The following is a 13,317-nucleotide window of genomic DNA, read 5'->3' on the forward strand; positions in this document are numbered from 1 at the left end:
TATACTATGAGATTTTTTTTATTTTTTATTTATGATTGTCTTGTTATACAATTGGATATATTATTCAATTTTTTCTAAAAATTGATTTGATTTGATGGGATAAATTTAGTTGTAATTTCAACTATAGTTTTATTAATGAAATAAGTTTTATTAAAAAAATATATATTAGTTGTAGGGAAAATTAACAAAAAGTAGAGTTTTACGGGGTGGGGCGGGGCTTCGCGGGGCACCAAGGGGGGGGGTTGGGGCAACACAAAACCTTGCGGGGGGGGGACGAAGACCCCATCCTTCGGCCCCGCCCCGCCCCGCCCCATTGCCATCCCTAGGCCCAACATGTATATAAATACATACTCCTAGACCTATCTCCCCCCCCCCTCCCCACACACTATATACTATCACTAACAAATTGGATCATAATATGAATAGTAGATGAAAATCTTAATATAAAATAAAGTAATATATATATATATATAATTTTTTAATTTATACGAAACACAAAATTCATTGCTTAAAAAAAAAATGCTTGCCCTTTGTTTGTGTCTGGCAAACAGTTATATATAAAAAAGAAAATGAAATTCTCTTATGAGAAAACGCTTTGTTACATATTATTAATCCTAATATATAATTTTATGAATTTTTTGAAAATAAGTTAATATTACATTTCATTTTAAGATAATCAGATGTTCCCGTACATTGTTGTGACTAATATTAATATATATCTAGATGAGAATGAATAAAAATTTTCCAACAAAACGCTATTGCAAAACATATTATAAAAATTGTTGTACATGTAGTATTACTCTAATAAATAATAACAAGTTTCAACATACATTCATTATATATTGATCTTTTATGTAAGAAAAACACAGCCAGAGAATGAGCTATTTGATGAATTTTTTTTAAAAATTTTTGTTTGTTTTTGTTTTGTTTTTTTTTTTTTTCTTTTTCCTTTTTTCTTTTCTATAACAGAAAAGATTCAAAAGAGTACGGGTGACAAAAATCCTGTTTGGGTACGAGGATAGCAGCACATATGAGAATGAGGTACTACAAAACGTTCCCTTGCAGGGGTTCACAAATAGTTTAACCTCAATCCTACTAGATCCCAATAGTATTGATCAATGAGCATCTTGAGAATCAACTTCATATCTCGAAAACTTGAACTAAGCATATTAACCCAAACAAAACTACATGAGAGTAAGTTTTTATAGTTGAACTACAACCTTATTTTAATGGGGCCATATGTTTATTTTTCACTGGCCAGAATTTGAGGCTTCCAAAATAATTCCATACCCTCAATCCTAGATAAGTTGTCCAACCCCAAGACAATTTGGGATCATGTCCACACATGAAAAATACCGTAGGAAAAATGTTAGGACCAGAATCCATTCTACAACCAATTCCACAACCACAACTATATGATATGGTTGACGATAAGTAGTGAAAAAAAATTGTGAGATTATGTAAGAGTAATAGACATTTAATTATACTCGGTCACATTAGATGGTTGTAAAAATGGGTATGACATTACTCGGTCACATTATTACTGAAACCCGTGTTGGTGGAGAAAGGGCAAAGGATATTACGGATAGGCTTCCTTTTGATGGAGCAGTGCATGCTGACACCATTGGTTACTCAGGTGGTATTTGGGTGCTCTGGAAGTCTGATGCAGTTGAAGTTACGCAATTAGCAAAAACTGAACAGGAAATTCACGTAGTAGTCAAGGTACGTGCCCTAAATTCTTCTTGGATTCTTTCTGCAATTTATGCTTGTTCTAGATTAGAGGAAAGGAAATTGCTGTGGAAAAACTTAGCTTCTATTGCTCCTATGCATGATTTGCCCTGGTTGATGTTGGGTGATTTTAATGAGATGTTATCTAGTAGTGATAAGATGGGAGGGAACCCCCTTATCCCTAGGAGAGTTCAAATGTTTAAGGATTGTCTGGATTCTTGTGGTATGGTGGACCTAGGATTTCATGGGCCTCGCTTCACTTGGGTCAATAAAAGGGAGGTGGGTCATTTCATCCAAGAAAGGTTGGATAGAGGTTTTGCTAACTCTGAGTGGAGAGGGATGTACCCAGAGGCGGCAATACATCATCTTGTCCGCACCCATTCTGATCACTGCCCTGTGCTTCTGAAAATGGATAATAATGGCCTCTCTAACTTAAGCAGGCCATTTAGATTTCAACCGATGTGGATGTCGCATCCCTTGTTCTCAGATTTTGTAGCTACCTCTTGGACGGATGATGGACCGTTAAATTTAAATGTTGAGAAATTAACAGCTGATGTTAAAATTTGGAATAAAGAAGTTTTTGGAGATATCTTCCAGAGGAAAAAAAGACTTGAGGCCAGACTTAGAGGAATTCAATCTAGGGTTGCTGATGGGCCGAATCTTTATCTCCTTAATCTAGAATGTCAACTTAGAAAGGAGTATTCGGAAGTTCTTCAATCCGAGGAGGAATTCTGGTCTGTTAAATCTAGGTATAACTGGCTTATCCAAGGAGATAGAAACACGAACTTCTTCCACACCTCGGCTCTGATTCGAAGAAGGAGAAACAAAATTCTCTGCCTAAAAGATAGCTTGGGGAATTGGGTTCAGGGCGAAAGTGATATTGCTGATCTGATTAGAAGTGGATTTATAAATCTCTTCTCTACGAGTGTGGACAGTGTTCCTAGATCGGGGTGGAGCTTGAGCATTTGGCCTTGTTTTCTCGGGAATGAAGATGCTAACACCCTATGTGCAGATATGACCAGGCTTGAAGTTAAGGAGGGGTTATGGAGTCTCAAGCCTCTAAAAGCTCCAGGACCGGATGGGATCCATGCGGGGTTTTTCCAAGCCTACTGGCAGCTTGTTGGTACTTCGGTGGCTAATGAAGTGTGCAAGGTTTTCCAAATTTCCACTATGCCCCCCCATCTTAATGAGACCCTTATCACTCTTATTCCTAAATATCCAGGGGCTGATTGTTTGGCTTCGTTTAGACCTATTAGCCTTTGTAATACAGTGTATAAAGTGGTCACCAAGATAATAGTCAAGAGACTTCGCCCTTTCTTGCCTAAACTCATTTCTCCTCTTCAAACAGCCTTTGTCCCGGGAAGAATGGGGTTGGATAATATGATCATTGCCCAAGAGATTATACATACATTGACGCTCAAAAAGGGGAAGACGGGTTTTATGGCCATAAAAATAGATTTGGAGAAAGCCTATGATAGACTCGAGTGGCACTTTATTAGAGATGTTCTTGAGTTGTACCGGCTGCCCCCCTCTCTTATCAAACTCATTATGAGTTGTGTCTCTAGCTCATCGATTGCTATGTTGCTCAATGGTGGTAAACTTGAGCCTTTCCTACCTTCAAGGGGTATCAGACAAGGGGATCCTCTCTCCCCCTATTTATTCATCATGTGTATGGAAGTGCTTGGTTTCCTTATTTCACGGCGTTGTGAAGAGAAGTTGTGGGATCCGGTTCGGGCCTCAAGAGGTGGGCAAGCCTTTTCCCATCTGTTCTTTGCCGATGACCTTGTTCTTTTTGCTAAAGCTGACTTGAGGAATTGTATCAGTGTGAGAGAAACTTTGGATACCTTTTGTGAATTATCAGGTCAAAAAGTCAGCCTGAATAAGTCTAAAGTTTTCTTTTCCCCTAATACCAATCCTGATACTCGAGAGGAGTTGTGTGAGGTGCTTGGCATTCACTCGACCCCAAATTTAGGAAAGTATTTGGGTTTCCCGATTAAGCATCTGGGATCAACATCGCAAGATTTCAATTATGTGGTAGAGAGGGTGCAAACTAAGCTGCAAGGCTAGAAATCAAATTTGTTGTCAATGGCAGGTAAGGTAGTGGTTGCCCAATCTGTCCTCTCGGCTATTCCTGCCTATGTGATGCAGGGGTGCATGCTCCCTACTCGAATTCTCAATAATCTTGATAAGGTTAGTAGGAATTTTGTGTGGGGATCAACGGAGGAGAAACAAAAATTGCACATGGTTGGCTGGGAGAAAATTACTAAACCAAAGTACCGAGGGGGGCTGGGCATTCAGGAAGCCAGAGGAAGAAATTTAACTCTAGCTGCTAAGTTGTGCTGGCGTATGGAGCACTCAAAAAATAATGGTGGTTGGGCTGATGTGCTGAGGAAAAAGTATATGACTGGAACCTCTAGGAAGCCTAAGGCGCATACTAGAGCTTGGAAGGCAGTGCAGATTGGCAGAGACATTTGTGGGAAGGGTTCTAAGTGGACGGTGGGTGGTAACAGTTCTCTTAGCTTCTGGAATGATAAGTGGCTGAACATTGGCACTATCAGGTCTCTCATTGAAGGCCCTTTGAATCGAGGTGAGGGGGAGTTTTGCATTAAGGATGTGACTTTGAATAATGGATGGGATTTAGCTAACCTCTCCTTTTCTTTCCCTATTCACATTCTGAAGGCAGTGAGAGCCACCCCTTTAAGAAGATTTGCTATGAGGGAGGATCATAGGAGCTGGATTTCCAGCTTAAATGGGGACTTTGACTCGAGAAATGCGTATTTGTTGGCTATTGATGAAAATCTTGAGGCTCCGGATTTCCATGGCAAGTGGATATGGAAGCTCCAAACTCTGCCCAAGATCAAGTTGTTTCTTTGGAAATGCTTACACATGAGCTTGCCGGTGAAAGACATTTTGACGCAACGTGGTATTGGTGGTTTGGGGGGTTGCGACAGTTGCACAGAAATGGAGGAGAGTATTAATCATGTTTTGAGGGACTGCCCGATAGCAAAAATCTTTTGGGAGCATTCTAGCTGTCCTGACAACCTCAAGCACTCCTTCTCAGATGACCTTGTGTCTTGGATCAAAATAAATGCCTTAGAATCAGCAAAGGCAACTGGTAAGGACTACGATTGGTGCAATTTTTTCCTGCTGGGTTTGTGGAATTTGTGGCTGCAACGAAATAGAAAGGCCTTTAAACAGCAGCCCTCTAATCCGAATCTGGTCCAGGCAGTGGAAATGCAAACGCGTGAGTTAATGTATTGCGTTTTGGACCCCAACAAGAGAACGGATAGGCTTTTGAAGCAAGTCAAATGGCTGAAGCCAGCTGAAGGATGGCATAAACTTAATACCGATGGCTCATTTGTCTGCACTAGTGGGCTGTCTGGGTGTGGTGGCTTGTTGAGAGATTGTGCGGGTCAGTGGGTGGTTGGATTTGCTAAGACCATCAGTGTGAGCTCAAGTATCGCAGCGGAGTTGTGGGCTTTGAGGGATGGGTTGGAGCTGTGTTTAGATAGGGGAATTTCTGCAGTGGAAATTGAGCTTGATGCTTCTGCTGCAATTTCCTTAGTGTCCAGCAGTGTCAGTACTAATGGTGCCTTGTCTGGTCTTGTTGATGATTGCAGGGAATTGTTGCTGCGGCTGCCTCAGTTTAAATTATCTCACTGCTTCAGGGAAGCAAATTTCTGTGCTGATGTTTTAGCAAAAATGGGGTCTACTTCTAATGTTTTGTCTTTAATTTTTGCCTTTCCCCCCCCTGCTATTTTTAAGCTGCTGTATGATGATATGAATGGCGTGTATCGCCCCAGACTTTGTACTAATGTTGCTGCTGGCAATAGTTCTTAATTAATATTATTTCCAGGTTTACCAAAAAAAAATGGGTATGAAATTAGTTGTGGTCATTCTATTACTCATTTCAAAGACATATTGCCATCTCTTTGTTGACAAAAGCGAACAGACGCTTGTAAAATTAGGTGGATTCCACCTTTTTTTTCCTTAAGTTGTGGCACCTGATCATGCCCTCCTGATTGTTGTTTGAAAGTTTAAGCTATAATTTGGTCAAAAATCATACATCATACAATTATTACAGGACTTTTTCTAACTGCAAAAGCATTTACAAAGCATGACTTCTTTTTTTTCTTTTTCAACCCTAATATATGACTGGAATGTATCCCAAATAAAGTGCACTCATTGATCATATCAATTGCTCTAATATGCTCCTAGAATTCGCATCTTACGCAATGTTTACACACCTTTTCAGCTTGAACTTATCCCCATAGAATGTGGTAGGACAAAGATGCAATTCGGGTCAGATTCAGATCAAGTACAATAGTCTAGTTATTGCACCTTGCAATTGTGAGAGAAAATAGTTAAGAATGTAAAGCGGTAAAAATGTTAAAAGTTAAATATTTTGATCAAATGGTTGATATTAAAAGTAATTTTTTGAACTTTTAATCTTCACCATAAAAAATGATGTTGCATGGTGCATGGTACAATAACCAGATCTCAATCCACTTGGCTCTGCCTATCGATCACAACTTTGCGCTTGCAGTGAATTCCCTATATATGGCATGATTATTGCGGTGATGACACCTTATTGGTAAATTTGTGTTTCCCGAAGACTAGATTTTTTTTTTTTTTTTTTGAGGGGAAAGACTAGAATTGGTTTAGTTGTGCCATGCTAATCACACCCAAGAAAATAAAGTATATACTAAATGACACCAATTTTCTCAACTGGTTGTTGAATCCAAAACAGGTTCATTCATGTGTTAAGAGGTTTCTAGGCTTCAATCCAGCCGGACTTCTCTTAATTTTGGTAATTTCAAACAATAATGAAAGAGTTAATTAATTAATTAATTACTGGTATCTTAGAACCTTACAAGTATAGTTGGTGTGTCCCTAATGATATGAAGATCCTCTCTATTTAAAATTGATTCATTTCATGATTCAGATTAAATATTATAAATCTAAAATTATATCTAGCACGTTATTTAAAATTTTAAATAACTTTATACTTTGTGTATTTTCATATCTAAGAAATAAACTATTAATGTGGAATAAGCTCTCTCCATTTTTTTTTTTAACCCTAAAATAGAATATACAATTTTATAAATTATACCAAACTAACACTAATATAAGTTCACACCTCAGCTGATGCTTCCCCCCATCAGCCCAGTGGAGGCCCCGATATTTCTTCAGCTTAGCCTTTAATTGCTTACCATCAAGCCCATAAAGCCCAACTCTTTTTTGGTCTATCTTATTCCACTCTTGGCCCAACCAAGACACCAACAACTCTGGTCCATATCTTATAGCACCCATCATACATTCATTTTTATAATATATTAAAATAAAATTTGTAATAGTTTTAGCATTTTTCATGAATAATTACTGCTAGTTTCTTTTAACACAAGCAAAATTTGTGTGTATACTACTAAGGGTCTGTTTGAGATCTGTTTATTTTGCTGAAACTAAAATTTTTTTACTGAAAGTACTGTAGATAAATGTAAAATTTACCTGAAATAATATAATGAGACCTATAAATAATATCAAAAAGAGCAGTGAAACCCATAAATAGTAATAAAAATAAACTGAATAGTAAAATAAATTAATAAAATTAATCATGCCAAACAAACGCTAAGTCTACTATTCTACTATTAGTGCACTTTTCTTCCCTTGGCTAATGCTTCCCTCCTACAGGCCCAGTGATGGCCCCAATATCTCTTCATCTTAGCCTTCAATTTCTAATATAAAGCCCATGAAAGGCCCAAGCTCTTCTTGAGCTAATTTATTCCCACATAGGCCCAGCCCATAAACAACCCCTTTCTTTCAGCGACTCCATTTCCTTCACGAAGTAAAGAAAGAAGTAAAACCATGGCGGCTAACTATGCGAGAAGAACCCTGCAAATCTCTTCCAAAACCCTACTGAGCTGTACTTCATCTTCATCTTCATCTTCATCAATAACTTTCGCTTCCAAAGCTTCGAGGTTGAGTGGACTTGGGCTCGCCTCTGCTGGGCCCAACTCTGCTTCCAGACTCTCTGTTCACAAGCGCATACTCTCCAGGTTGGTTCTGTTTGGCTGCCGAGAATTTGAGGAAAAGAGTGGAATTTGCATTATGGGTTTGTTTTATTTTATGAAAATTGACCAAGAAACCTGATCAAGTTTTAAGCTTTTTGATAAGTCCTAGATTATAGTAAATGTTTGCCATTTAAAGTTTTAGTTTAATTTATTGTGCTTTGTTTTCTTAGCAACCAAATGGAGCCTTAGATATATGTCTTGTTTGTGTGGTACATTAGTTTAGTAATTATGTAACTTGTTAAACTATTTTTGGGCTATTTCTTTGTGTTATTAGATAGATTGTAATGTAAGCCTGTTTTTTTGAAGCATTATAATGTTGGTGTTATAGGCTTCCAGTGGAGTTGTCTGGTGTGCAGCAATCTCTAATGCCATTGCATAGTGTTACTGCTTCTGCATTGTTAACTTCATTGCTGTCTGTGTACAATGACAACTGGGGGTGTCTATCAGAAGGTATGCTTCAAATTTCAAACTTTCCTTTTGGTTTGGTTTCAATTATTTATAAATCTACTTGTAATCTCTTGAGGGTCATATGCTTTGTAGAAAATGGTCAATGAACTGACTGCTGATTCCTTGTGTATCTTACCTTGCTCATGTGGATGATAATGGATTTGATCATAAAAAAAGGAGAGGAATATGTCGGATGGGTAGCTTAATCTTTTGAGAATGTGAGGGAGTATTCATATGAATTTTCATAGTGAAACTTTGGAGTTTTTCACCTCTAGGGATGAAGTGATTATGGCCCTTTTGTGGCTGTATTGTTTGAGAAGTTGAGTTGGATGCTTTCTGCTTAGCTTTGGTGGTTCAACACAAACGTAACTGGAACCTTGACATCACCTAAAAACGGACCCTTCTCTAACACAGCTGAAATTTCTTTCGTATGCAGATGAATTTTTTTGAGGAAGGCTGTAAAAAATTAAGTCATGAATTCATTTTGGCCTCTTGTGCTTGCTCTTTCTGTAAACGTGACATAATGTTCAAAACAAAGAAAATGGCTTGTGGTCTTGGTGGCCTACAATGTTCTTCACTTTATTTTTGGGAGAGGAAACAATGCACACTTTGTCTAGACCTTTAATATCTGGTAACACCTTTAATGTTGAAACAAATGCTTTTGCCAAAGCAAGTGGACGAGTATCTAATGTGAGATGAGGTGTTGTAAGAGAGGACAAGAGATAGATAAATACAGAGGTTGTCGTGTTATGTGCAGGATGAAATGCAATTGCACAGTTTTAAATTTATTAGCTTTATTATTTTTTTTTTATTGGTAATCCGAATGCTTTTATAAATGATAGAAAGAAAGTCATACAAGTAGTTCATGATGATGAACAATAAGAAAAAAAAAAAAAACTACTAGGAAACTAATTTAAGAGAGGACAAAAACTCAGAGAGAAAAGAGCAATTAGTAAACCCCCAATAACGAGACCACTCTAAGAGACTACGCTGGCATAGAAGATTTAACTCAACCAAGGTCTTCTTTTTGTCCTCAAAGGACCGACGATTTTGTTCCAACCACACAATCCACATTAAGCACCCTGGAACCAAGTTCCATATGTCCGACTTATCCTTTCCATGCCACTGATGCCAGCAAGCTATCAAATCCGCCACCGACCCTAGCATAACCCAAAGAATCCCAAAGGCCTGAAGCATACAAGACCATAGGGAATGGGTAACAGGACAATGAAGAAGAAGATGGTTAACCGACTCCCCATCCTTGCAACACAAACAACACCTATTAACCAAAGGTCGACCCTTAAGTATAAGGTTGTCCAAGGTGAGGATCCGACCATGAGCAGCAGACCACAAAAAGAACGTCACGCGCTTAGGGATCTTAGGTTTCCAAACCCCCTTCCAAGGAAGCCAAGAATTCGAAGCACCTCGGATCGCGAGGTAGTATGACCGAGTGTCAAACATACCATCCCCTTTAAGCCGCCAGTAAAGGGTATCTCTCCTACTACCCTGTGGAATACGAGATTGGATAAGCCGGAGAAGAGAATACGAAGCAGCCAACTCCCAATCTTCAAAAGCTCTATAAAACGTTAAATTCCACACTCTAACAGTACCCCCTTCTGGAATCCACAGAACCTCAGAGATACAGGCATCCTTGATCGCTGAACACACATAAAGCTCAGGATAGAGAGCTTTTAGAGTAACGTCACCAATCCACCTGTCATGCCAAAAACGGATACGAGTGCCTTCCCCCACTACAAAAGAAAGATGCTTAGTAAAGTTCTCCCAACCTTCGTTAATGCTTCTCCAAAGGCCGCACCCATGGGACCTCCTGCAATCCCTAGTCCTCCACCCCCCTTGATCCTCGCCATATTTTGTAGAGATAACACAACGCCACAGGTGGGTATCTTCATGGCCATATCTCCACAGCCACTTCCCTAATAAAGCCTGATTAAACGGCACCACCTTTCTTAACCCCAATCCACCCATCTCAACGGGTAAACACACCTTATCCCATGCCACCAAAGGATATTTGAAACCCCCTTCAGAAGACCCCCAAAGGAAATTCCTCTGAATACTTTCCAATCTAGTCGCCACTGCTTTAGGAATAGTAAAGAGAGATAGAAAGTATGTCAGGAGACTTGAGAGAGTACTCTTTAGTAACATGAGCCTACCACCCTTAGATAAATAGAGACGCTTCCACCCAGAGAGCCTCTTCTCCATCTTTTCCAAAATAGGATTCCAGATCAAGGGAGACTTAAAAGAAGATCCCAACGGCATCCCCAAATATTTCATAGGCAAACTGCCTACTCTACATTGAAGCACATTAGCCAAAGCATCCAGATTATTCACCTCCCCAACGGGGACAATCTCGCTTTTCCCAACATTGACCTTCAAACCCGTAAACGCCTGAAAACAAGACAACACCAACCTAATTGCCAATAGCTGCTCCCTAGAGGCCTCACAAAATATGATGGTGTCATCCGCAAATAACAGATGGGAAATACTCACCCCAGCAGAGTTCACAGCTCCCACCTGAAATCCCCGAATAAGATTACACTCCCCAAAATAAAGGAAAAGAAAAAACAATTATTTGTTTAATTTTCTGTTTATTTTCAAACTTCTAGTGTTCTTGCTATCCAAGATGGAAGAAGAGGCAATTTATCAATTATTTGGTCCATGTCAAACAGTTATGTCTCCCTAGATCATAGTATTTCCTTTCGGCTACATGAAATGTGTGGTTAAATCAAGTTTATGTCTCCTATCATCTATTTTTGGATTTCTGATTGCTGTTGTAGACTTCTAAAGGTAGTTGCTGTTGCAAATATTTTTGTTCTTTAGTTTCTCTTTATTGTGACACAAAGTTGCCTTTATTCCAAGTCATTGACTTTGTATTTTTTTTTTTTTTTTTGCTGGCAGGATTTGCAACAACACTATAATATGGTCAATGCGTTCTTGTTCTAGGTACCAGCCAAAAGTTCTGCATCATATTTTGTTTAATTGTATGTTTCTAATTTTGTTGAACTAGATAATTAGCTTTTGCAAGAGATGGCTACCCCTCTCTCTTTGTTTTTTGAGTTTTTCACAGTGTGATGATGATGGTGACATTCACCTTCACGATCTTTACTGCTTTAGTGTTCTGAAAAGGAATGGGTCTTTCCCAATGAGTAACACTGCAATTTGCCAAAATTTATTTTCCAGCATAATTGGTGAATAATTTTGTATGCTTATATTTCGGATTCACCTTCAAGGGAAAATATGAAACACGATATTGTACCATGGATTATGGAATACATAATCATTATTATCTTCATCAACAATTCAAGATGAAATATCCATTGGCTAATAAGTTCTTATCCTAGTTTCATGAGCTAAATGAACCCTTCAGGCTTTAAGATTTGGATCAATGTTGGTTTCTTTCCCCCCCTTTTTGTGTTCAGTATTTGTATCTTATATGCATTGCTTTCTAATAAAAAATCACCATGATGCATCCTCTAGATGAGGAGATAGTAAGTTTGTGGGCCTCACAAGCTGTGATGAAGCGGCTGCGTAAGATAATTTTTTGCCTAGACAAGCAATGTCTTTTTTTATCAAGCTAGAATTGCTGGATGAATCCATATTTGAGTATCTATATTGAATTCATACAAGTTTGTTTTGGGCTTGAATCAACAAAAGGGCATGTGATTGCCTAAAAAATGTGTGTCCAACCTTTTTTGTTCTTTCTTTTTGGGTTGGCGCAGAAGGCAATTCGGTCCTACAGACCAAAAGGTCTGCCCCAGCATACGCATCTTTTAAATTTTGTTTCCTTAACCTACACTTTCACAATACCATTAAGAAGCTATATTTTTTTGCAACTTAGATAAGAAAGTGGAGGTATGATTTTACTTAGAGAGGTGCTACGTCCACAATATTTTTACAACATTTTTACAACAAATCATAGGTGGTTAGTTGTTATTGGTTCAAATTTGAACCTAACACTAAGATTACTTTTTTGTCCCAATAATAACAACCAGTAACATCCTGCCACTTAGGATTTGTTGTAAAAATGTTGTAAAAATGTTGTAGACATATCATTTCTTTTTTACTTATCAAAATAAGAAGAAGTGGAGGTATGATTTTCATATGAAATTAATGAACTCTAGTTCAAATGGTTTTTTCTCCTCTTATATAAAATTGTGGGTTTAGTTTAATGTGTTTAAGCTATACTATTAAAACATAATAAATTTTTTGATACTACTATATTTGAGGGATAAAAAAGGGAAAATTTCTTGCCCTTTTCGAACCCAATCATCGATCATCTTCATGCTACATTTATTTATTTGTTAAAAAAAAGTTGGTCTGCCTAAGATTGTACAAGCCACATTGTACATTTACACACTCGATATAAATTTCGGTAAGTGATTCTCTCCTTGATATTTTACTTGTGCTAAACACAACCCCCCCCCCCAAAACTTTGTCATTTCAAGGACATCTCGAGCCTACTACAAACCTACAACTACAAGGGCTGCCTGGCAAAAAGGCTTTTCAATTCTTTAAATCACTTGGTTACTCGTGCAATAGACAGATTAATTAAAAAATTGATGTAATTTTTTTATTTAAAAACAAGTAAATATTATCAAAACTATCATAAAAATTAGTAGCTATAATTAGTGAGCTACTTAAAACTATCTATAACTATATATATTGAGCCACAAATACATGGACTGTATGCAATGTGCAAGTTCTATTATATTAAATTATTTCAAATTCTTGGTAATATAATTTTAGATGGACTAAAATTATAAATTTCTTAGAATTTAAATAATAGAAATTTACCCTAAATTCTTCTAAAAATTAAATTATATATAGGATTCTAGTTGGAGTAGAAATTTTATAGAGTTGTAAGTAAATTAATCTATCCTAACAATTTATAGTAACTATTTCTCAAAAAAAAAAAAAAATTTATAGGAACTGGCTTAGATTTAGTGATCCTGTGCATTAGACGCGTTGGTATTTGGACACGTGTCAAATACTTGTCACATGACTTTATTTTAACGAGTTCAGTGCACAGAAGTACTGAATCCAAGACTTACCC

The 13,317-nt window shown here is 37.7% G+C and overlaps 1 protein-coding gene across 1 annotated transcript; it reads left to right on the forward strand.

The window, feature by feature from the left end:
- Positions 1 to 274: 274 nt before the first annotated feature.
- LOC142627177 (uncharacterized) lies at positions 275 to 11,603 on the forward strand. Its single transcript, XM_075800977.1, has 4 exons — positions 275 to 280; positions 7,576 to 7,784; positions 8,128 to 8,249; positions 11,163 to 11,603. The coding sequence occupies exons 2-4, from the start codon at positions 7,594 to 7,596 to the stop codon at positions 11,180 to 11,182; spliced, it is 333 nt and encodes a 110-aa protein (XP_075657092.1). The 5' UTR covers positions 275 to 280; positions 7,576 to 7,593; the 3' UTR covers positions 11,183 to 11,603.
- Positions 11,604 to 13,317: the final 1,714 nt, after the last annotated feature.

Source organism: Castanea sativa, chromosome 3 (genome assembly GCF_040712315.1).
Source record: "Castanea sativa cultivar Marrone di Chiusa Pesio chromosome 3, ASM4071231v1".
Taxonomy (NCBI): Eukaryota; Viridiplantae; Streptophyta; class Magnoliopsida; order Fagales; family Fagaceae; genus Castanea; species Castanea sativa.

Coding starts and splice junctions, on each gene's coding strand:
- LOC142627177 (XM_075800977.1), top strand. CDS start 7,594: ATGGCGGCTAACTATGCGAGAAGAACCCTGCAAATCTCTTCCAAAACC. Junction 7,785..8,127: donor CACAAGCGCATACTCTCCAG/GTTGGTTCTGTT, acceptor TTGGTGTTATAG/GCTTCCAGTGGAGTTGTCTG. Junction 8,250..11,162: donor CTGGGGGTGTCTATCAGAAG/GTATGCTTCAAA, acceptor TTTTGCTGGCAG/GATTTGCAACAACACTATAA.